This window comes from Apodemus sylvaticus, chromosome 10 (assembly GCF_947179515.1).
Source record: "Apodemus sylvaticus chromosome 10, mApoSyl1.1, whole genome shotgun sequence".
Taxonomy (NCBI): Eukaryota; Metazoa; Chordata; class Mammalia; order Rodentia; family Muridae; genus Apodemus; species Apodemus sylvaticus.
Window position 1 is genome coordinate 55,041,307 of NC_067481.1, and position 23,346 is coordinate 55,064,652.

Here is a 23,346-nt window from a genome sequence, read left to right on the forward strand (position 1 = left end):
GGTATATCCCTCACAAAAGCCCTTGGCGTCGTGGACCCGGGACCTGGCCGTGCGTGTGGAGCAGTTTGAAACGTGGGCCAGCCGAGCCCGTCCTCCTGTGCTCTTCTGGCTGTCTGGCTTCACCTTCCCCACCGGCTTCCTCACTGCGGTCCTGCAGTCCGCCGCTCGCCAAAACAACGTGAGCGGCCCGGCCGGGCCCGGAGGCAGCCTGGGAAAGCGAAAACTATTGGCTCTCTTCCTTAGGAGCCTCCTTCATTGTCGCCTTCAATCCACAGATTTCAGTGGACAGCCTCTCTTGGGAGTTTATAGTTTCCACTGTGGACGACAGCAACCTGGTGTATCCACCCAAGGTGGGAGGTGGATGAGCTCGGGATAAGGAAGGACGAGGAGGAAAGAGTGGGAAATTAAGTGGGGAGAAGAGGAGACGGAGGACTTAGGTTGGAGGTATCGTCAGCGAAGGGTCTTTCCCCCAGCTCTGTCTTGATTTCTCTCCAGGATGGCGTTTGGGTTCGGGGCCTGTACCTGGAGGGAGCTGGCTGGGACCGAAAGAATTCTTGTTTAGTTGAGGCCGAGCCCATGCAACTGGTCTGCCTCATGCCCACGATCCACTTCCGTCCAGCAGAGAGCCGAAAGAAAAGTGCCAAGGGTGGGAAATGGTCCCTCCCCACCCCTTGTTTGGATACTGACCCACCCTCTGCTTCAGCTCCCAAATGCGCCTGCTCTGATCTCCCAGGTTCCGTTTGACTTCTCTCCTTCTCCCCTAGGCATGTACTCCTGTCCCTGCTATTATTACCCCAACCGGGCAGGCAGCGCAGACCGAGCCTCCTTTGTCATAGGCATCGATCTCCGATCTGGAGCCATGACATCTGATCACTGGATTAAGAGGGGCACGGCTCTATTGATGAGCCTGGACAGCTGATGAGCCCTCTTTCCTTCTTGAGAGGGTCGGAAGCCCTCGGACCTTGAACTAAAGCTGGATCTCAGGCTTTGATCTTAGCTGAATCCAGCATATGATGACGCTCCGACGGGACCTAGCGGCGCTAGCGGTAAAGGTGGAAGAGGACTTTTATTGGAGCTCAGCGCAGTAAAACATGTGCAAAACCGAGTCCCAAGTCTCTCAATGGAATGATGGTGTTTTAGTGTGTGTTGGGGGTGGGGGGTGAGGGAACCTGGAGGAGTGGGGGAAGCTGGGACTTACTTCTGGTAAGGAGTGCGATAGCCAGAACTGAGAAGGGAAAGTGAGGTGGCCTCTAGAGGAGGCGTGGCCTTGAACTACTTGCCCGCCAGGCCTAAAGGAGGTGTGACCAAACCTCCTGGAAAGGATTTGAGCAGGCGGGGCGGGGCTTGCTTTGGAAGGGCGCGGGATGCAAATAGAATAGAGACTTGTCAGGTAAGGGTCCAGCGTGGGCTCTATACACTACACCCTAACTAAGACTTGCAATCCTTACTCGAAATTCTATCTGACACTACAGCTGAGGGGAGCAGGACCGAGGGCAGGGCGGAGCCGGAGAGAGGGACTTCAGCGCCGAGGGGCGGGACCACGAGTCAGGGGCGGGGTTGTAGAAGGGGGCGGGGGCGGGTGTTTGTGTTGGAAAATCAAACTGCGCCACGGGGTGGAGCGGCCCCCCCAACCCCTGTCTGGGAGAGGGGGGGCCGCTCGACCCCCGAAAGGCCTTGAGGACCATGAATATCTGGGACCCCTACAACCAGGTAATGGGGAATCGCAGGGACTTTTGGAAAGAGGGAGACCATCTCCTTGCAAGGGGGAGGGGCGGGACGTCAGACTCTGGAGAGGCAGGGCAAGGGATGGGCATTTGGGTCTTGGGAAGAGCAATGGCAAAACGGGGGCGCAGAACACCCAAGTCCCTCAAAAGGGAACAAGGCAAAGGTAGTGGAGAAACTGTGGTCTGGGCTCTAAAGGTCAAGAGGGCCTAAAAGTAATCCCAGTCCCGCTTGGGATGGGGAATTGACACTAGGGCGGGGCTCTGCGGTCCTGAGGAACAAGACTGTAGGACCGTTTGCGGCTAGGGCTCGGGCTAGGCGCTGGCACTGAGATCACTTGCGATCAGGCAAAGCGAACCCCCAGTTATGGGGCCACTTGAAGGCAGCTCTCTCCTCGGGGGAGATGTGTATGTATTCTCTACTTTGACCATCCCTCTAGGAGCTTTTCCGTCTCACCCCGCTCCGCCACACCTTCTGCTCTCGGTGTCGCCTGGTTCGTTCCCCCAGTCCCGGGTGCCCTTTTCACGGTTCCGTCTTTAGTTCCCTAGGCGTCACTGGGCTCAGGCCCTTCCTCCATACTGAACCTCTCCCACGTAGCCACGAGATGGCGAAGATGAGACGCCCACCAGAGCTGAGGGCCATGGGGTTGTGGGGGATACTGCGGTGACACGAACCTTGAGAAAGGTGCGCGGAGGGTCGGTCACCTTTAGTTGATTCCCTGTCGTCTGTCTGGCCCCCGCCCCCGGCCCAGGACTTTGTAAGCATATGGGCGAAGAGCAGAAGCTAGGGGCAGGGCTAGAGACCATGCTTTTTCCGCCTAGAATAAACCGTGGGGAAGTGGCCTGTGGCTCGAGTTGCTCACTAAACTTCAGCTTCTGTTTCGGGCTGGCTGTGACCTGGGTGTCTTGCGCGCTGGAGTGTGGGGAAGGCCGTGGGCAGAACACCTAGTTCCTGGAGATGAGAACTCCGAGAGAAAAGAAGTAAGCGATCGAGGTGCGATAGGAGCGGACCCAGTGGTCGTTCAGCATCCGTCCGTCCCGCGGGTCGACTCTCCGTCGCTTGCCAGGTTGTTTGCTCAGTTGCCAGAGTAACAGGCTAACGAACGTCCACCGCCAGATTCCCAAACTCACTCTCTCCAGTCCAATCCGCTTCAGCGGACGTCGACCACGTCAGGGCCCTAGTGACCAATGGGGAGCTGTCATTATAGAGCGACTGAAAGACGGAGAGGGAGGAGGTGGAAGGGGGGAGGCGGAGGCTACCCCGGATCCGCACGTGCACTCCCACACGCTTCACTCCCTGTACTACCCCTTCCATCGCACGAGCCCAGACAGTCTCTTGCGCCTGCGCGGCGAGCCGTCTCCCCTCCCCACCCCCCCAGGTCGACAGGCTGTGTTTGCAAACTAGTCCAGGTTTCTCAACCCCTGCGGGCCCAGACGTCTGGGTGGGTTTGCGCTCTTTAGCCGGGTGTCGACTGTTAATGTCAGCCTCTCAAGGGAAAGCCCGCTACCTGTGTTCCCCACTGCCACCCCCAGCTGGCGCCCCAAGCTCCCAGGTGGGCTGGGCGGAGCTGTGGTTTCCGGCCCCCTAGGCTCAGTCGCGGCTTTCCCGAGCGCTAGCTTAGGTTGTTTCCACAAAAGAAAGGGAGTGGGTTACAAGCGCCCCTTCCCGTGGCCTAACCCACCCAGGCCTAGCTGCAGTTAGTGACACCGCAGGACACTGAAAAGCCCCCTTATGGTCCAGGTGACTTTCTTGGCCAGAGGGGTCGTTATGCCATTTTTTTTCTTGTAATTTCCTGCTTTTTTGATAGGCAACCAAACCTTCCCCTTCCCTTCCTTAACATTTCCTTCTAGCATGCTCTGGCGTTCTTTACACCTCCCTTGGCTCCTTTTGGGCTGTCTGTCCCCATCTCCTCTCGTCCTTCTCCGCTTCTCCAGAGGGTTATATAACTCTTCCTCTCCGCGTGTCCTGATTTCAACTCCACAGACTCCGCCTTGGAACAGCGCGGGAGGGGCGGGAGAGTTGGGGACCCAGACAGATCCCGGCTGGCGGCCAGCTGGGGCACAAGGGATCCTGCAGATAGCAGACGGAGTCCCGAGGGACTTGATGGGTGCCCGGTCCTTAGTCTCCCGCCCTAGCCAGGGATCAAGCCAGAATAAAGAAGGCACAGTATTTCCGAGGGGAGGGGCGTGTCGGGACAGTCGAAATGTGGGTTGGGAGGTCAAGGCTGGAGGCTGAGAGGAGGCAGGCGAATGACCGGATTCCCTAGGATTAGTTCTGCTGGGGTTAATAGAGATAAAGGCAGGACGCCTGGGTTCCCTCCTTCGTCTCCTTTTTGGGTTTCCAGAATTCCTAAAGCTATTTTCTCAGGAAACTTAGCCAGCCAGCAGCTTCTTCACCCTGGTAGGAGTCAAAGGTCTGTGTTCGAGGTGGCCTGGGATGATGTCACCAGTGCACGTGCCCCGGGACGGTTGCCAGGCAATGCGATCTCCTCCCCTTTCCATTCCCTCCCACCTCTGCCCAGAGTCCCGTTCCAGTCCCGTGCCATCTCTTTCTCCTTTCCTTTCCCTTGGCATTAGCATCCTGCAGGTGGGAAACCCTGGCCTGGAGTTTAGTGAGGGGGAGGGGCGCGGGTGTGGTGTGGCCTGAAAGACTTTGCCCCTTTGCTGGCTTGAGAGAATTCTGGGTCTTTTTTTTTTTTCTTCTTCTTCTTCTTCCTAGATTGCCATGAAAAACTTCCTCTGCAGCCCCTCCTACCACCCCCACCCCCGTACTCCCTCCCGCGCGCCCCTGGAAGAGTGTCCTGGAAGTCTTTTTACTTTCCCACCTGCTGCATGGCCCAGTGTCATGTTGCCCCTTCCCGTCTCGAGCTGAAGTGGGTGTAGCTGGAGACAGCTGCCCCCAAGAGAAGAGCGTCTGTGGTATGCACACCGCTCATCCCTGTCATTCCCTTCACTTCTCAACAACTAAGGAAACAGAGTCAGGCGGAGAAGTCAAGGTCTTTATCTGTGTGGGTGTGGATCAGCCTCTGGTACTGCCCACACTGGAGAGAGAAGGCCAATGATAGTTATGGCTGCCCTCGGTTAAAGCTTGGAGTTGGTGATGGTGTTACAGTCTCCTTTCATGTTCCTTAGAATTTGGATGGTCGGCTCAAATCTGGGTTCTGTAATCCCAGCTCTGCCCCTAAATGGGACTCAAAAGTCAACCTCTCTCGGAACCTATCCTTAACCTGGGACATTTAAATATCAGTACTTACCTTCTAGCTGATGGGAGGAGGGGTAGTGAAATAATTTATGCAAAGCATTTAGCACAGTGGTCGGTATGAAATTAATACCGAATGAGTGTCATGAAATACGTATTATTAAATGTTGTTAATTCTTATAGTGGGTGGACCTGTTTCTAAAGGAGCCCTCGTTAGGGATTGGGTAGAGTGGAGGATTTTGCTACCTGGAGTGTGTGTGTGTGGGGTGTCAGGGATTAGCATCGGCTACTTTACCTTATTTGATGTGGGCTTTAGTCAAGATTTGTATTGCTTTCTTTAGGCTTATTTTTCCCCTCAAAAAAAAAAATAGCTAAGATTATATTCCTTTGGCTGTTAAAATAATATACGTCGTGGCTTGTGATTTTGAAGCGACACTCTGGTTCCCTCCCATGTTGCTCTCTGGAGCCTTTCATTTTGCAAAGGGACTCCACAGTTTCCCTAGCGGGGACATGGTTAGGCTAAAGGGGTGTGTAAAAGGTTGGGGAGGGTGGGTGGGTGGGTGGAGAGAGACTGGGGGGGGGGGAGGCTGGGGGAGCGGGTAGTTAAAGGAAGAGACCGGAAGGGAGGAGGAGGGAGCCTGCTGGTGGGGAGGGAGGGGAGGAGGAGGAGGTGGAGGAGGAGGAGGAGGACGAGGAGGAGGAGGAGGGAGGGAGGGGGTTGGGGAGAGCCTGCTACAGTTCTTTGTTTGACTCCGGGACTCAGGGACGGGGAGGAGGGAGGGAGGCAGAGGCTGCAAACGCCGGGGCAGGCCCAGGAGGCAGAGGAGGGACCGTCTCCCCCGCCCCCCAGCCCCCACTCCCCCCCCTGCTGCTTCCCCCTCCCTACCCGGACTCTGGGGGCACCGCCGGGGGACAGACACCCAGCAGGTAACCCTGGCCTGGCTCTCCCTCCCCCTGTCTGATTTTTCTTCCACACCCTCCCGGACGACCCCTTTCCGTCTCCCCGATTTCCCGGGCCTTGCCTTTCCTCCCCAGCCCTCCTTGTTCCATTTCTGCGAGTTGGGCTCGTCGCCTGCTGGCTCCGCCACCCTCCGTCTCCTGCAGCCTGACTCCCTTCCCCCCACCCCACAGTGTGTGCTCCCCTGTTCTGCCCGAGGCACCTTTTGGGGTTCTGTCTCGATGTTTCTCAGGCTGGCTTCTTCCGACCAGTCTCATGGGGCTCTGAGGGAGGAGGGAGTCCTTATCCTTTAATTGCTCCCCGAGTCTCCCTTGCCCCATTCTCCTCGTAGCAGTCTCTAGGGGTGAAAGAAAACCGGAATTTGGGGGCCCTATGGAGAGGCAGGGGGGCTATGTGTTGCTGGAGACAGGGGCAGTGAGTGTGTGTGTGGAGGGGGTGGGGATTTGTTAGAGACCAGGCTGCCTCTCTGATGTCCCTTTAAATGGCCCTTACATATCTGGGGACTGGGGGGGTGGGGTGGTGGCAAGCTGCCTGCCTGGGGGGCAGGGCCCTTGGTTTGTCCACACCGTCAGGGGTGGTAATGATTTAAAGGGACAGCCTCGGTGTGGCCACTGCCACCCTGTGCTGGCAGGAGGGGGAGCTGGCAGGCTGTGTCTAGAGAGGCTTGGCTGGTGAGCAGGGCACTTGAGGCTGTCTGGGACTGGGCCTCAGGTCTCCAGTACACTTATGTGGCTGGAAAGGTGCAAGAAAGGCTTGACAGCCTGCCCTGAGGGTGCTCAGTTTGCGCTTCCTCCAGAACCCCATGGTTGAGCCCTTTGACTCCATGACGAACTATCTGTGAGTCTGAACTACGGAATCTGTGGGCCAGGACCAGGTGGGGGGCACTGGCAGATCTGCAGGCCAGCAGAGTGACCTGGGCACTTTAGAGCCAGCCCTTCAGCTTCCTCTTTTGTTGTTTGGTTCTTTGCACAAGAAGGCCCCAGCCCCTCCCCCTCATGCACATGCCCCCCCACCCCCACCCCAGCTGTTGGACAGATGAATTACAGCCTCCTGCTTGGGGCCAAGGCTGGTAAGGGATTAAAGTTCTGAGGTTGGCCCTTTAAATGGCTGCTGACCCTCCCCCACTCTGGTGTCCAGACACCTATCACACACCCTTCTGACCCCCTTGGTCTGGCCTGGGGGGCCCTTTTCCCTTATAGGCTATCCTATCCCATATCTACAAATTCTGTCACCCGCTGGGTAAGCACCTTAGTCCTGAATTTGCCTCCCTGTCCGAAAGGGTTCCAGCCTCTAGCATCTTTACTCCAGAAGGTCCTAGCCAATCCAGTTGTCACAGCTCGCAGCTGACCACTGCCCCTTAAGGGCCTTGCTTAGGTCAGAAATAACCCTTCCCTGGGGGCAGTGTCATCAGCAGCGACAGAAGCTTGCAGTGCATTGCATCATGGAGGCCAGAGGCCTAAGTCTCTGGGGCAGGGGGAAAAGAAGGGGGCTGGAAGGCCAGGAAATGGAGAGGCCAGGTAGAGAACCCATGTGTCTGGGTCCTGGGGGAAACACTGGTCCCTGAGGAGTGAGTCTGAGGTGAGGGTTGACTGAGGTCTGACCCCTGCTGTGGACACCTGAGTCTTGGTCTTGGCCTTGTATTAATAAGCCTAGCTCTTTGTATCTAAGGATTAGGAGGGAAGGGAGTGGGCCCCTGTCACCTCCTTGGGCCACATAGAGGAAGGAGGTGATGGGGAAACAGGATATGGCCTTGGAGGTGACATGGAGGGAACCTGCTACAGAGGCTACTTCCTAGCTCAGGCCCAGTCACAGTTCTTGCAGAGGAAGAAGGCGCCTCCCGGTTGGGCCCGTTCATCTTGTCTGACCACCTGTGCCGCTTGCCAGAACCTGCCTACACCAGCCTAAGGGAACTGGAAGGGTCAGAGTCCAAAAGGTGGTGACTGTCTGGTGTCTTGTTAGGGTTGGAAGTAGCAGAACTGAAGGCCTAGGGGCCACATGCCCTGGGGGCAGAACTAAGGCTGCTTGACAGTAGGTGTCCCCTGTAGCTGGGCCTGAACCGGAATATCAGTCCAGTCAGGAGAGGACATGGTGGGTACTGCGGTGCCACTGCATGCTTCCTTACACCTGAACCAGGCTGCTTCTTAAAGGGAAGGTTGGAAGATGGCTTTTTTCCAGGTTACCATGGAAACTGAGTCTCCCATCTCATCTGACCTCTAGAGCCTGATTTCTCAATGAGGGGGGCAAGGGACGAAGGGAGATCCCACCTCTAACTGAAATTTTCTTTTAGGTTCCCCCAGGCACCATGTCAGCCTCATAGCAGGACCTACCCCATGACTTCTGCTGTACCCCATAGGACCCACCCCACGACTTGACTTCTGCTGTACCCCATTGCTGGAGTGCTTGTTCCATGAGACAGTCCACTTCCAACTCCATCTGGTAAGCTTGGCTGCTGAGTGCCACCTCCGTCCCCCATGCACAACTCTTCACCGCACGTTTGAACATTTTTGCTATGATCAGGTTCATGCCCACTCATCAGAATGGTCCAGTCCAACTCCGAGCCTCCCCCCAACGTGCGGAGCATGAATGGTTCAGCCCTCCACGTTTCTGAAGCGCCCCTCTATCTCCCATGAATGGTTTGTCCCTGCACTTCACTAGCCTCTCTACCACCTGAAAACCTTTTCACCCCCACCCCCAGTCTACTAGGAACTCATCTGCAGACTGAAGAAAGCTAGGGCTTGCAGGCTGAATGTAGTTGTGAGATAGCCCAGAGGAATTTCTTGTGAAGGGGAAGACTTCCTCCCCCCATGCCTATAGAAGGTGTTTAGGGATCCATGTGAGATGTCACACACCAGTGTCTGGCGTGCAGCTGTCCCAGCTTGTCAAGGCTGACTTCGCACCTCACCTCTGAGTGCTCTTTGGCTCATTCTCTCCGTGTAGATTTGCTTCGTGTACCTAACTCATAACTCCCGCTTTTCCTCAGACCTTCTGCCAGCTCTCCTCCTGAGGCCCTGCTTCATCTCCCTAGCAGAAAGGAATTTTCCCTAAGCTGGAAGCCTCAGCTCTCTAAGTCTTTATTGCTTTTCCCCATTGCTCATTGAGTTTCTTGAGTAGGCCTATTTTTTCCTATCTGTCCCGTTTAGTATGACAGTTCGCACGTTGAGGTGCCTTTGTAGATTTGTGTTGAATGAATGCTGTAAGGGAATGTAGTACTTCACTGCCAAGAAACCTACGGCTTCCGAGATCTGCAAAGCCTCCTGCCCACACCTAGTCTGGAGGATGTGAGACACTTGGGATAGTAACAGAGAGGAAGGCTGGTCTAGGAGGTAGCATGCAAGGATAAAACTGAGGGAGAACAGGTCAGAAGCAGTGTAGAAAATGTAGCTGTGGAAAGAAGCCCAGCTTGTCGGCTCATTTGAGAATGATCTTGGTTAAATTACCAAGCCTTCCCCAGCCTGTTTCCTCATTCCCAAATTAGGGCAATCAAGTACCTCCCTCTGCCAGGTTTTGGGGAAGAGTTAAGAGGTATATGCAAAAGGTTTGTTTTTTAACACAGTGCCTACCATTTGGTAAATGATAGCACTCTGCATCATGGTAACTGCAGGAAGCTGTGAGGGTTCAAGTGAGGATGTGGAGGAATGGGGCTAACCCTGACTGAAGGCAGACAGAGCCTCAAATAACCGACTGAGCAGGACCACTGCCCCAGTCAGTCAGGATTCAGGGAGTTGAGAGAACCCCTCAAGCCTGCCTCCAATGTTTCCCCGGCTTTGAGACCGTGAAAGCAAACACTGAAAGGCATGTGCACAGACACACGTGATCACCTCAGTGATGCAGAGGCAGACCCAGACAAAAGACCGAGACAGGAGCCAACCAGACACACAGACAAGAGACAGCCTAGCAGAGTCATGTAGACAGGGATAATGACAGGAACGCGCCAGACAGAGGCACAGAGGGAGATGAGCAGATATGCAGGTGCAAACAGACACCAAGACCCACACACAGTCGACCCTGTTAGACTGACTGATGAACACAGCGCCCAGTCAGAGGCAGACACAAACACCCGCAGTGACACATAGCGGGCCAGCGCGCTGGGGCCGGCACTGTCACTTCTCGATGGGGGCGGGGAGGGGCCGGCGGCGGGGGAAGGCTAGGGAAGGGAATCCCGGGCGGGCGGCCTGCCCGGGTGGCTGAGTCACAGCGGAGTCTCAGCCCGCGGCCCTCCCTCTCCCACCGGCTCTCCCAGGTGAGAAGCGAGCCGGCAACTTAGTAGCTTCCGCCATGCCGAAAGAAGACTGCGAAAGAATGGGACCCGCGGGGGTCGGTTCTGAATCCGCCCCACCTTCGAGCCGGTGCGTGCTGGCAAAATGCATGTTCAGGAAAAATCGGCCTGCGGGGTCTGGTGTCTTTGGTCGTCCAAGGTCTGCCTGCGGGTCGCAGGCCTCGGGCCAAGCGTCCCTCTTATACCCCGCGTTTCGTGAGCTGCGGAGGGGCTCTTCTGACCCAAGCCCAGAGAGAGTTAAGTGGGTGTGATTGATGGAGTAGCTCTCTCCTGGGACTGAACAGGGGGGGCTTCGGTTAAAGTCCTAGAGTCCAGATCCCGGATGCGGGAGGCGGAGCTTGGCTTTACCGGGAGTGCCCGGATGGAGAGGGCGTGGTTTCGACTCAAGTGGAATTAACCCTTTCTGGGCGGCCGACTTTCTGGGGCTGTAGGTCGGGTTGGAAAGGCTGGATTGTCAGCCTCAGGAGTGTGTCGGCCATCCAGCCTGGCCCTGGACGTGCGCGTCTACCTTCCGTCTGTCTTCGAGAAGGCTGTGGGTGTCTGTCTTTGTGCTTGTCCCTGGTTGTCCCCTCCCCTTGGTTAGTATGAGCACTGGGAGTCGGGGAGGGCCATTCCTGCCTCAAAGCGAGAGTGGAGGTGAGAGTGGACGGCGAGCCAGCCGACGGCGGCGGCGACTGAGGAACAGGTGTGAGTGCGGCGGCGGGGCTGCCCAGCGCGGGGTGGGGCCGTCTTGAGGGAGACGGAGGGGAAATTCCGCGGGACCGGTGGTGAGCAGTATGTGGGCTGAGGAGTTGTGTCTGTCTCTGACTGTGTGTCTGTGTGAGTCGCGGGAGGCGGGGGCTGAGTCAGTGGGAACGGGGGATGGTTTTCGGAGTGACTCACTCTCCCCCACCCCAAGCCTGATTCAGACCCTGAGAAAGGCTTTGTTCGTGGGGCGGATGGGAAGTCAGGCGCCTGTGTCCCTGGTGGGGACACAGATTCGTGGTAGTTGGCGTGATTGTGCTTAGGACACAGGAAATTTTGTTCTGGAGCGCTCTGTAGTCCATGCTGTCGTCGTCGTGGGAGGTTGTGGATAAAGGTTGAAGATCAAGGCGGCTGGGGGACAGAACTCGCCAGTTTAGGGAAAGCTGAGTCAGTTCCCCGTGGGAAAGGGGAAGTGGTAGAGGGGAAGTGTCATCATCGCAGAAGGGGAAGCTGCATTTCCTGGTAACTAGCAGAGTTCTGGGCACCACTTCCTTAGCCGGGATCTGCTTCTCTGACATCTGGTACCCCGAGCTGCCGTTTATCCACGTCTGGTTTCTCTACCCCGCAGGGCTTGATTGGGGTAGCCAGTTTGGGTTGCACTTGATCACAGTTTAGCACTGTAACGTCCCAGGGATTGGTAACTGACAGACTGCAGCCTCTAGAGAGGTCTGACCCGAGCTCCGCTTGAACTGAGTAGTCCGCGGAACGCGCGGTCCTACGGGGCCGGATCGGAGCAGCCCGCGGGATCTGTAGGGTCCAAGCACTTTCCCGCACAGATGACCTTGCCCCCAGCGGGAAGGAAGACAGTTTTCGCCAGAAACCCTTCTGCCATTGTGGGCTGGGTGGAAATTTCCTCCCGGTGCAGACTTCTCGGCCAAGGCGAACTTTCCAGCCGCCCCCAACCCCTCGCCGCGCGCTCTCCCCCGGCTTCCTGCCCGCCCGGCGCTTTCTCCAGCTGGAGCGCTGGCCCCGCCCCCGCGGCTTTGTACTCGACTCCAGCCTCTCGCTGCTCTTTGTACTCTAGACTCTCAATGGACCGATCCCGGGAGCGGAGTAGGCTCCCTACCTGCCGGGACCTGGGGTATGCGCAGGGAGGCAGCGTCTGGGCCCTAAGATTTGAGACGGCAAAGCTAGGATTAAAGGGAATGTGCTTTAGGAAAGGGGAGTACTATGCCCGTTGTGGGTTCAGCTTCGACGGGAAGGAGTAAGGGGGGGGGGGGGTGGCGAGAAGAAGGAAGTGAAACGGGTTCTGGGTTCTTTAAGGGAGTAGGCGGTGAGAGTGGGACAGGGGTGATGTCACTGCCTGTTGGGCCCCGCCCTCCCCTCCCTACCGAAGGACCCCCCCTTACACACACCGCTTCCGCTGCGCAAGAAGCCACGTCACGGGCAACCCCCGAAATCCCCCCTCCCTTGGGGGGGTGGGGGCCACGTGGGCCGTGGGGAACCGCGTGGCCCCGGCAGGGAAAGGGCATAGAGGATACAGGAGCCACGCGAGAGGGGCCACTCCACGGCGCGCAGCTTCCCAGAAGTTGGAGGGCTGGGGGGACTGGCTGAGGGGGTCGACTGATATCGAAGACTCAGAGCCAGGGAAAGTGGAGGAGCTGGAGGAACTTGGTATGAGACTGGGGACTTGACCATGATTTAGGACAGGACCAGGGGCTGGAGGTGGAGCATTCTGATAGAGGCGCGGGAGGGCCTGGGTGCTGGGTTTGCTGATTGCGAGACCTAAGCATTTCTACTGGGGTGATCGAGGCAATAGCTGGGTGACGTGAAGTGAAGAGGGGTAGTGATGTCTTTGTCTGCCTTTCGCCTTGGTCTGCTGTCCGTCCTTGGGGTGGATAGGCAGAGGACGACTTGGAACAGTCTGCCGGGGACAATTGCCAGTTCGGTGGATGTGTGAGGCTTGCCCTCAGGTCGGCTAGTGGATGATTTCCGCACTTTCAGTCTTAGCTTGCTGTTACTGCCCTGCGGGCTACCAGTTTCTGATCAGAGATGTGGACCCTAGGTGGGAACCTTGGGGTCACATCGGGGTCACCCTAGGGCGAGGAGCTTGTCTGACCGGCCTTGCCGCCCCTCCTCTGGAGGCTGCTCAGAGCCCGGCTAACCTTACTCCTATTGGTTCCTGCTAGGCTGTTACTGAGGCGGAGACAAGGGTGATGATTGGCTTTCTGGGGATAGAGAAGTCTTGTGATTGGCTAAATTTCTGAAGCTCTTGAAGCTGTGAGAGGACGCTCCCACGGAGGCTGGGTAAGCAGGCGCGCGCGCGGTAGGTCGCCCTAGTGGCTCAGGATAGGAAGCCTGTCAGACAGTGCAGTGGCTGGGTTGTTCCCATCGCTGACTCCCCGCTATTTGTCCCATATTCCTGTTACTCTACTTGGGTCCTTCTAGGGGCTCCTTATGCTGATGTCTGCCCTGGCTCCTTGCCCTCAATTTTCTGCCCTGACAGTTCAGACCAGCCTTCGGGCCCTCACTGTGTTGGCAACTAAAGTGCACTCTTTTATTTCTCTCTGTAGAACTGGTTGTAGAAGGCCAGAGTCTGTCACCTGGAAACAGTGGGCACTCTTGTTAAGGGCAGTTGGAGCTGGACCATCGTGCCAGAGAGCTGGGGCAGGGGGCTGTGCCCCATCTCCAGGGCTCCTGGGGCCACTGCTGACCTGGTAAGGGAAAGATTGGAACTGGTTTGGAAGTAAACATGGCTGAATGTTTTGCTTCCCTGTTAGAGCATGATCCCTTGTCTCTGATTTAGGCTGGATGCATCGGGCAGTGGACCCTCCAGGGGCCCGCTCTGCACGGGAAGCCTTTGCCCTTGGGGGCCTGAGCTGCGCCGGGGCCTGGAGCTCCTGCCCACCCCATCCTCCTCCCCGAAGCTCATGGCTGCCTGGAGGCAGGTGAGAGGGGATCGCTGGCCTTACCTCCAGGCATTTCTCTTCCAGTCTTCTCTGTCCACTGGGTCACATTCTGGGAGTTTCTGTTGTGATGTGGGTCCGGATGCAGCCTCATCTGCTCCCCCTCTATCCAGGGGGAAGAGTACTGGCAGGACGTAACAGGTCTTTCCCCTTACAGATGCTCGGCCAGCATTGGGCAGCCCCCGCTCTCTGCTCCTCTACCCCCTTCTCATGGCGGTAGTTCCGGGCACCCTAACAAACCTTACTATGCTCCTGGGTAAGTGGGGGATTCAAAAGTTCTAGGATTGGAGGAAAACTGGGGCCTTAAAATGTTTCCTCAAGCCTGATCATCCCCAATTCCTTCTCTGTAGGACACCCGCCCCAAGACCCCTCCATGGGAAGCTCGAATCCCTGCATGGCTGCGTGCAGGCATTGCTCCGGGAGCCAGCCCAGCCAGGGTTATGGGAACAGCTTGGACAGTTGTATGAGTCAGAGCATGACAGCGAGGAGGCCATATGCTGCTACCACAGGGCCCTTCGCTATGGAGGAAGCTTCGCTGAGCTGGGGCCCCGAATTGGCCGATTGCAGCAGGTGGGATGAGGTGGGACACAGGTGGCTGGGTTGTGCCTTCTAGCACAATGTTCCCAATTCATCTTCATCTGCCCTTTGACCCTCCCAGGCCCAGCTCTGGAACTTTCATGCTGGTTCCTGTCAGCACAGAGCCAAGGTCCTACCCCCGCTGGAGCAAGTCTGGAATTTGCTGCACCTTGAGGTGAGCCTGAGGGTAAAGTGACTGAGGGAAGGGGGTCGTGCGCTGCAGGCCAACGCTCACACCGCTCCGTCTCTCTTCTCAGCACAAACGGAACTATGGGGCTAAGCGAGGGGGCCCTCCAGTGAAGAGATCTGCTGAACCCCCAGTGGTCCAGCCTATGCCTCCTGCAGCACTCTCAGGCCCCTCAGGAGAGGAGGGTCTCAGCCCTGGAGGCAAGCGCAGGAGAGGCTGCAGCTCTGAACAGGTGGGTTGGTTGTACATGGGCCAGCAGGCAGAGCGATGCCTGGGGCCTGGGGCAAGGAGTAGGACTTTCACACTTTTTTCTCTTCTAGGCTGGCCTTCCCCCAGGTCTGCCACTCCCTCCACCCCCGCCCCCTCCACCTCCGCCGCCACCCCCACCTCCGCCGCCACCGCCACCGCTGCCTGGCCTGGCTATTAACCCCCCATTTCAGCTGACTAAGCCAGGGCTGTGGAATACCCTGCATGGAGATGCTTGGGGGCCCGAGCGCAAGGGTTCAGCACCCCCAGAGCGCCAGGTGAGCCCCCCTTTAATACCTGCTACCTTTTACCTCTTGTAACTACCAGTCCTCACTTTGTGACCTCATTCATCCATCTCCTGTAGGAGCAGCGGCACTCGCTGCCTCATTCCTATCCATACCCAGCTCCTGCCTACACTGCTCATCCGCCCGGCCATCGGCTGGTCCCGGCCACACCCCTTGGTCCAGGTCCCCGACCCCCAGGAGCAGAGAGCCATGGCTGCCTGCCTGCCACCCGTCCCCCCGGAAGTGACCTTAGAGAGAGCAGAGTTCAGAGGTCGCGGATGGACTCCAGCGTTTCACCAGCAGCATCTACCGCCTGCGTGCCTTACGCCCCTTCCCGGCCCCCTGGCCTCCCCAGCAGCAGCAGCAGCAGCAGCAGCAACAACAACACTGGTCTTCGGGGTGTGGAGCCGAGCCCAGGCATTGTATGTTATGACGTTGGGCTGAAGGTGGGTGAACTTTTCCGGGGGCACCAGAAGAGTACCACTGACCTGCATTCTTCACTTGCAGCCTGGCGCTGACCATTACCAAAACCCTGCGCTGGAGATCCCCCCTCACCAGGCCCGCCTGGGTCCCTCCGCACACAGCAGTCGGAAACCATTTTTAACGGCCCCTGCTGCCGCTCCCCACTTATCCCTACCACCTGGGACCCCATCATCCCCCCCACCCCCATGTCCTCGCCTCTTGCGCCCTCCACCCCCCCCTGCTTGGATGAAGGGCTCAGCCTGCCGTGCAGCCCGAGAGGATGGAGAGATCTTAGGGGAGCTCTTCTTTGGTGCTGAGGGACCTTCCCGTCCTCCCCCACCCGTTCCCCACCGCGATGGCTTCTTGGGGCCTCCGAACCCCCGCTTTTCTGTGGGCACTCAGGATTCGCATACCCCTCCCGCTCCCCCAACCACCACCAGCAGCAGCAGCAGCAGCAGCCACAGCAGTAGTCCTACTGGGCCGGCGCCCTTCCCACCACCCCCCTACCTGGCCAGAAGTATAGACCCCCTGCCCAGGCCCTCCAGCCCCACACTGAGCTCCCAGGACCCACCTCTCCCACCACTGACTCTTGCCCTGCCTCCAGCCCCTCCCTCCTCCTGCCACCAAAATACCTCAGGAAGCTTCAGGCGCTCGGAGAGCCCCCGGCCCAGGGTCTCCTTCCCAAAGACCCCTGAAGTGGGGCAGGGGCCACCCCCAGGCTCTCTGAGTAAAGGCCCCCAGCCTGTGCCACCTGGGGTTGGAGAGCTACCCGCCCGAGGCCCGAGGCTCTTTGATTTCCCACCTACTCCCCTGGAGGACCAGTTTGAAGAGCCAGCTGAATTCAAGATCCTACCTGATGGGCTAGCTAACATCATGAAGATGCTGGATGAATCCATTCGGAAGGAGGAGGAGCAGCAGCAGCAGGAGGCAGGCGTGGTTCCCCCACCCCCACTCAAAGAGCCCTTTGCATCTCTACAGCCTCCATTTCCCAGTGACACAGCCCCAGCCACCACCACTGCTGCCGCCACCACCACCACCACCACTACCACCACAACCACCACCCAAGAAGAGGAGAAGAAGCCACCACCAGCCCTGCCGCCACCACCGCCTCTAGCCAAGTTTCCTCCACCCCCCCAGCCGCAGCCCCCACCACCTCCACCAGCCAGCCCAGCCAGCCTGCTCAAATCATTGGCCTCTGTTCTTGAGGGACAAAAGTACTGTTACCGGGGGACTGGAGCAGCCGTTTCGACCAGGCCCGGGTCCATGCCCGCCACTCAGTATTCCCCCAGTCCTGCATCAGGTGCTACCGCCCCACCACCCACTTCAGTGGCCCCCAGCGCCCAGGGCTCCCCCAAGCCCTCTGTTTCCTCGTCATCTCAGTTTTCTACCTCAGGCGGGCCTTGGGCCCGGGAGCGCAGGGCAGGCGAAGAGCCAGCACCAGGCCCCGTGACCTCTGCCCAGTTGCCCCCACCTCTGCCGCTGCCCCCTGCTCGATCTGAGTCTGAGGTGCTAGAAGAAATCAGTCGGGCTTGTGAGACCCTTGTAGAGCGGGTGGGCCGGAGTGCCATCAACCCAGCAGACCCAGTGGACACAGCAGACCCAGTGGACAGTGGGACTGAGCCACAGCCGCCGCCTGCGCAGGCAAAAGAGGAGAGTGGGGGGGTGGCTGTGGCGCCGGCGGCGGCGGCAGCGGCAGGTCCAGGTAGTGGCAAGCGTCGGCAGAAGGAGCATCGGCGGCACAGACGAACCTGTAGGGACAGTGTGGGTCGTCGACCCCGTGAGGGGAGGGCCAAGGCCAAGGCCAAAGCTCCCAAAGAAAAAAGCCGAAGGGTGCTGGGGAACCTGGACTTGCAGAGTGAGGAGATCCAGGGCCGGGAGAAAGCTCGGCCTGAGGTAGGTGGGGCTTCCAAAGTCAAGACACCCACAGCTCCAGCACCCACGCCTGCTCCTGCACCCTCTGCTCAGCCAACACCACCATCGGCCCCTGTCCCCGGGAAGAAGACTCGAGAGGACACTCCAGGGCCCCCGGGTGTGAGCCGAGCTGACATGCTGAAGCTTCGGTCGCTTAGCGAGGGGCCGCCTAAGGAGCTGAAGATCAGGCTCATCAAGGTAGAGAGTGGGGACAAGGAGACCTTCATCGCCTCGGAGGTGGAAGAGCGGCGGCTGCGCATGGCAGACCTCACCATCAGTCACTGCGCTGCTGATGTCATGCGAGCCAGCAAGTGAGTTTGGAGGCTGTCCTACCCAAGGCTGCCCACTTGGCCTGGGGACAGGCTCCTGCTCATTACCCCATGTTCCTGACCCTATTCTATGGTCTTCACACAGGAATGCCAAGGTGAAAGGGAAATTTCGAGAGTCCTACCTTTCCCCTGCCCAGTCTGTAAAGCCGAAGATCAACACGGAGGAGAAGCTGCCCCGGGAAAAACTCAACCCCCCCACACCCAGCATCTATGTATGTACGCTGTCTGTCCTCAGCACCACCCTTCCCAGAAGGGCTGACTTGGGGTCCTTAGAGTCTGGGAAAGGGCTCTGACCCCACTATCTCCTGGTTGTCTCAGTTGGAGAGCAAACGAGATGCCTTCTCGCCGGTCCTGCTGCAGTTCTGTACAGACCCTCGCAACCCCATCACCGTCATCAGGGGCCTGGCTGGTTCACTGCGGCTCAGTGAGTTTGGGGAAAAAGTATGCCCAGGCTGTAAGGATTGTGGTTTGTGGGACCCTTTGAGAACCCCTTCCATGCTTAGAGATTGCCACGGTGAAGGAGCTCACTCAGCCACGCACAGGCTATGTCTGAGGAGTGCTGGGTGCTGTGTCAGCCTTGAGGGGTTCTCTCATCCATGGTCATTTCTGTCCTCAGCAGTGGACACTTGGGAAGATAGATCTCAGGAGTCCTTAGAGTCATTCTTCTGACTTTTTTAGTGAATAAGAACGAAAAGAATGGCCGGGCGGGGCTGGCACGCACTTTTAATCCCAGCAGGGAGGCAGAGGCAGGCGGATCTTTGTGAGTTTGAGGCCAGCCTGGTGTATAGAGTCAGTTAGGGGTATACAGAGAAATCCTGTTTCTAAAAGAACAACAAAACAAATAGAAAATTTAAAAGTATGAATTATAGACTACTTCTGATCCGTGGTTAATTGTTTTCTTTTTTTTATATTTTGGATTTGGTTTTTTCGAGACAGGGTTTCTCTGTGTAGCCCTGGCTGTCCTGGAACTCACTCTGTAGACCAGGCTGGCCTTGAAGTCAGAAATCCGCCTGCCTCTGCCTCCTAGAGTGCTGGGATTACAGGATTACAGGCGTGCGCCACCACCACCCGGCTTCCTTTTTTTTCTTTTTTCTTTTTTTTTTTTTTTTGTTTTGTTTTTTTTGTTTTGTTTTGTTTTTTGAGACAGGGTGTTTCTGTGTAGCCCTGGCTGTCCTGGAACTCACTCTGTAGACCAGGCTGGCCTCGAACTCCGAAATCTGCCTACCTCTGCCTCCCAGAGTGCTGGGATTAAAGGCGTGCGCTACCACCGCCCTGCTTTTTTTTTTTTTTAATGTAAAAATTTAAGCAGTATAAACCCAGAGGAATACAGAAGTCCGTCTTGTTTCCTTTATGCCCACACATTCTCTCCTCCCAGGGAGTAATTTGGGAGACATTCCGAGCTCAACTATCTATTTTGCTTGAGCCATTCAGTGATTGCCTACCATGTGGGCATCTGCATGCCTGAGATCTCTAGTAGAGAGACCTGAGGCTTGAAATAGTTGGAGAAAGGGGCTGGGCAGGAGCCAGCCTTGTCAGCTTCCTAGGGCCATGATTCATGCCTATTCCTTGGTGCTGAGTTCTGCTCAATCTATGTCCACTAGATCAGAGTCCTGGGCAGGTGGGAAAGGGGTGAGTTGAGCCTTGTGACCTGAGTGACATCCGGTTTGGCGTCCCCTTCAGACTTAGGCCTCTTCTCCACCAAGACTCTGGTGGAAGCGAGCGGTGAACATACAGTGGAGGTCCGTACCCAAGTGCAGCAGCCCTCAGACGAGAACTGGGACCTGACGGGTACCAGGCAGATCTGGCCCTGTGAGAGCTCCCGCTCGCACACCACCATCGCTAAATATGCACAGTACCAGGCCTCATCCTTCCAGGAGTCACTGCAGGTGAGGGTCAGGCACAAGAGGGGACAAGGGTGCTGGGCTCTGACTTCAGTGGCTTCCCGAAGTCATTGACCCAGGCCCGTGTCCCTGTCTGACAAAGCAGGAGGAGAAGGAGAGTGAGGATGAGGAATCCGAGGAGCCAGACAGCACGACAGGAACCTCTCCCAGGTAAAGGATAATTTTGTCCCTTCCTGCTTCGCTCTTCTCCCTTGGTTCGCCGTCAACCTGGCTGTGCTTTCGCCCCAACAGCAGTGCACCGGACCCCAAGAACCATCACATCATCAAGTTTGGCACTAACATCGACCTGTCTGATGCCAAGAGGTCAGTGAGGCCAGCTAGGCCAGTGCAGCTGGGATGAAACCCTGCTAGGTACTGGTCTGGGACACCCTCTTAACTTGGTCGGCATTCCTGTATCCACAGGTGGAAGCCACAGCTACAGGAGCTGCTGAAGCTGCCTGCCTTCATGCGGGTAACATCCACAGGCAACATGCTTAGCCATGTGGGCCACACCATCCTGGGCATGAACACCGTGCAGCTGTACATGAAGGTCCCTGGCAGCCGGACGCCAGGTGTGCTTCTCACCCTGCGCACGCGCACGCGGCGCTGGACGTGTGCACTCAGTGCTTAGGTCTTAGCCAATGAGGGCAAAGGGCGGGGTTGTGGCTCCATGCGCGCCTGCATCAGACCATCCATGACGTTCTATCTCCCTCTGCAGGCCACCAAGAGAATAACAATTTCTGCTCTGTCAATATCAACATTGGCCCCGGGGATTGCGAGTGGTTCGCGGTACACGAGCACTATTGGGAGACCATCAGCGCCTTCTGCGATCGGTGCGCACCACCTCTTGCTAGTCACCCCATCACATCGGGTCCTTGGGTTTCCCACCTGACCCTGTGACTGCCCACTCCACAGGCATGGTGTGGACTACTTGACTGGTTCCTGGTGGCCAATTCTGGATGACCTCTATGCGTCCAATATTCCTGTTTACCGCTTCGTGCAGCGCCCTGGAGACCTTGTGTGGATTAATGCAGGGACTGTGCATTGGGTGCAGGCTACTGGCTGGTGCAACAACATTGCCTGGAACGTGGGGCCCCTCACCGGTGAGAGGCTGGGGTCGGGTCCTCTCGGTACAGTGAAGGGTATGAGGAGTGAACCCTGATGGGGAGAGTTGGGTCTGGAGAGTCAGGAATCTGAGGGAAGAAGGCGGGGGTGGGGGGGGTGGGGGAAGCACTGCTGGAGAACCCTGCATGGCTTCCTCTGGCCCACAGCCTATCAGTACCAGCTGGCCCTGGAGCGATATGAGTGGAACGAGGTGAAGAACGTCAAGTCCATTGTGCCCATGATCCACGTGTCCTGGAATGTAGCTCGGACAGTCAAGATCAGCGACCCTGACTTGTTCAAGATGATCAAGTGAGCGCCCTGCTGGTTACCAGCCACCTTCACTGGCTTGTTCCCTAGCCTTGTCCTTCCTGACTCCCCATTCTCCGTCTGCAGCATGTCCTTAAGTGTTACTGTGCTGGGGAGCCTGACAAAAGTCCTATTCTCATCTCATAGCCCTGGTTTCCTGTGGTCCAAACACACATAAAACCTTGAAATGTCAAGTGTGACGTATTCAATACAGGAAATGCAAATGAAAAGGGAGGGCTGCCCAGGGAAGTCTATTGTAGCTAGGGTCTCGGGAGCGCCACCCCTGCCCACTCGCCAGCCTCCAGCCTCAGCACCCCCTCTAGAGTCTCCTCAACACCCACCTTTGGGTCTCGCTCAGGTTCTGCCTCCTGCAGTCAATGAAGCACTGTCAGGTGCAGCGGGAGAGCCTGGTGCGGGCCGGGAAGAAGATCGCTTACCAAGGCCGGGTCAAGGACGAGCCTGCCTACTACTGCAACGAATGCGACGTGAGTGTGCAGGCTCCCGCCAGCCTGGACGACCCCTAGCAGAAGTAAGTAGTGCCTTCTCAGTGACAGCCGCTTTCTCCTGGCCAGGTGGAGGTGTTCAACATCCTGTTCGTTACAAGCGAGAATGGCAGCCGAAACACGTACCTGGTGCACTGCGAGGGCTGTGCGCGCCGCCGCAGCGCTGGCCTTCAGGGCGTGGTGGTGCTAGAGCAATACCGCACCGAGGAGCTGGCGCAGGCCTACGATGCCTTCACACTGGTGAGAGCGCGGGGCTCCCGAGGGGGCGCGGGGCGGCCGGTCCCCACCCGCCCACACTGAAGCCGCCCACTCTCTGCCCACAGGCTCCCGCCAGCACGTCGCGATGAGGCCGGACGCCCCGCTCGCCCGCCCACGCTGGGCGCGGCGGGGCCACCAGCACACGCCTGGGCTGGACCTAGGTCCCGCCTCTGGCCGGGAAGGGGGTCGGGCCCAGCCCTTCCACCCTATTGGCAGCTCCCCTCACTTAATTTATTAAGAAAAAAGTTTTTTTAACAAATACGAGGAAAAAAAAAAGGAAAAAAAATGGGAGACGGGGAGGGGGCCGGCGGCCCCTCGCCCACCAGCGCCTCCCCTCACCGACTTTGGCCTTTCTAGCAACAGACACAAGGACCAGGCTCCGGCAGCGGCGGCGGCGGGGGTCACATACGGGTTCCCTCAAGCCTGCCCGCCGCCCGCCGCCCCGCGGACGTTCGCGGCTCGTTGTGTACATAGACGTTCGGCAGCCGAGGTTTTTAATGAGATTCTTTCTATGGGCTTTACCCCTCCCCCAGGAGCTCCTTTTTTTTACTTCCAATGCTAGCTGTGATCCCTGTATATGTCTCTTGTTTATTCACTTGGTTATGATTCGTATTTTTGTTCTTTTTGTTTTTGGTTTTTAATTTATAACAGTCCCACTCACCTCTATTTATTCATTTTTTGTTTTTTTGTTTTTTCTTTTTTGGGAAAACCCGACCTCCTACATCCCCAAGCCATCCTTCCTGCCTCTTTGGGAGGCCCAGTCCTGGGCCCTCCTGCGCCCCAGTGTATGTCCGGGCTTGGCCCGTCCGTCTCCGCCCGCCCGCCCGCCCGCCTGCCCGCGGCTCCAGCCGGGCTCTCATGGTGCTCAAACCTGCTCCCCTCCCCTCTGTCCTGCACTTTCTTGGACCAGTACCCCCACTCCCGACCCCACCCCAACCCCACCTGAGGGTGAGCGACTCCTGTACTGTAGGGGAAGAAGTGGGAACTGAAATGGTATTTTGTAAAAAAATAAATAAATAAATAAATAAATAAAATAAAAAAAGTTTTAAAGAAAGAACTATGAGGAAAAGAAACCCTGTCCTCCCCAGCCTCGGCCATTTTAAAAACATTGGACACCTACACACACACCCCCTTTTTTAAGGCGCGAAACATCCCAGGGCAGGGCCTCTCTGGGGCAGGGACACCCTGGGGTGATTTTCTCTGGGGCTTTATTTTCATTTTCTTAGTTCATTTTCTCCCGCTGGGGCTGCGGAGGGGTGGGGGGGTTACAGTCCCGCCCCCTCGCACTGCACTGTCTCTCTGCCCCAGGGGCAGAGGGGGCTTCCCATCCCTACCCTATTTTCAGTGATTTTTGTGTGAGAATATTAAAAATAAAAGCAGGAAAAAAAAGACCCTTGTGTTTTGATGCTGGCTGTGGAGCAGATCTGTTGAAGGGTCCAGTTACTGATGGGAGGGCGGGGCAGCCCGGCGAGCCCCTCCCGGAGGAGCCTGTGGAA

General features: G+C 57.3%; 2 protein-coding genes across 12 annotated transcripts in view; both read left to right on the forward strand.

The window, feature by feature from the left end:
• The window catches only part of Dnah2 (dynein axonemal heavy chain 2), a 119,487-nt gene extending 118,346 nt beyond the window's left edge, over nt 1-1,141 (forward strand). The window contains 4 exon segments of the mRNA XM_052197141.1: nt 2-178; nt 276-350; nt 496-646; nt 765-1,141. Of these exon segments, the coding sequence (XP_052053101.1) occupies nt 2-178; nt 276-350; nt 496-646; nt 765-919 (558 nt within the window). The 3' untranslated portion in view covers nt 920-1,141.
• Nucleotides 1,142-1,599: 458 nt separating this feature from the next.
• Nucleotides 1,600-23,242, forward strand: Kdm6b (lysine demethylase 6B). Of its 11 annotated transcripts, none has more exons than XM_052194109.1 (24): nt 1,600-1,710; nt 8,166-8,314; nt 13,028-13,145; nt 13,412-13,555; nt 13,645-13,786; nt 13,962-14,060; nt 14,155-14,374; nt 14,463-14,555; nt 14,638-14,799; nt 14,888-15,091; nt 15,178-15,519; nt 15,605-17,781; nt 17,885-18,011; nt 18,118-18,223; nt 19,480-19,685; nt 19,783-19,850; nt 19,932-20,003; nt 20,103-20,251; nt 20,398-20,512; nt 20,595-20,782; nt 20,951-21,092; nt 21,448-21,574; nt 21,662-21,832; nt 21,916-23,242. In XM_052194109.1, the coding sequence occupies exons 5-24, from the start codon at nt 13,650-13,652 to the stop codon at nt 21,937-21,939; spliced, it is 4,929 nt and encodes a 1,642-aa protein (XP_052050069.1). In that variant the 5' UTR covers nt 1,600-1,710; nt 8,166-8,314; nt 13,028-13,145; nt 13,412-13,555; nt 13,645-13,649; the 3' UTR covers nt 21,940-23,242. The 11 variants fall into 11 exon arrangements, with proteins under 11 accessions (XP_052050069.1, XP_052050079.1, XP_052050078.1 ...); XM_052194119.1 differs by having other exon boundaries at nt 19,786-19,850; XM_052194110.1 differs by lacking the exon at nt 1,600-1,710 and adding an exon at nt 5,696-5,847.
• Nucleotides 23,243-23,346: the final 104 nt, after the last annotated feature.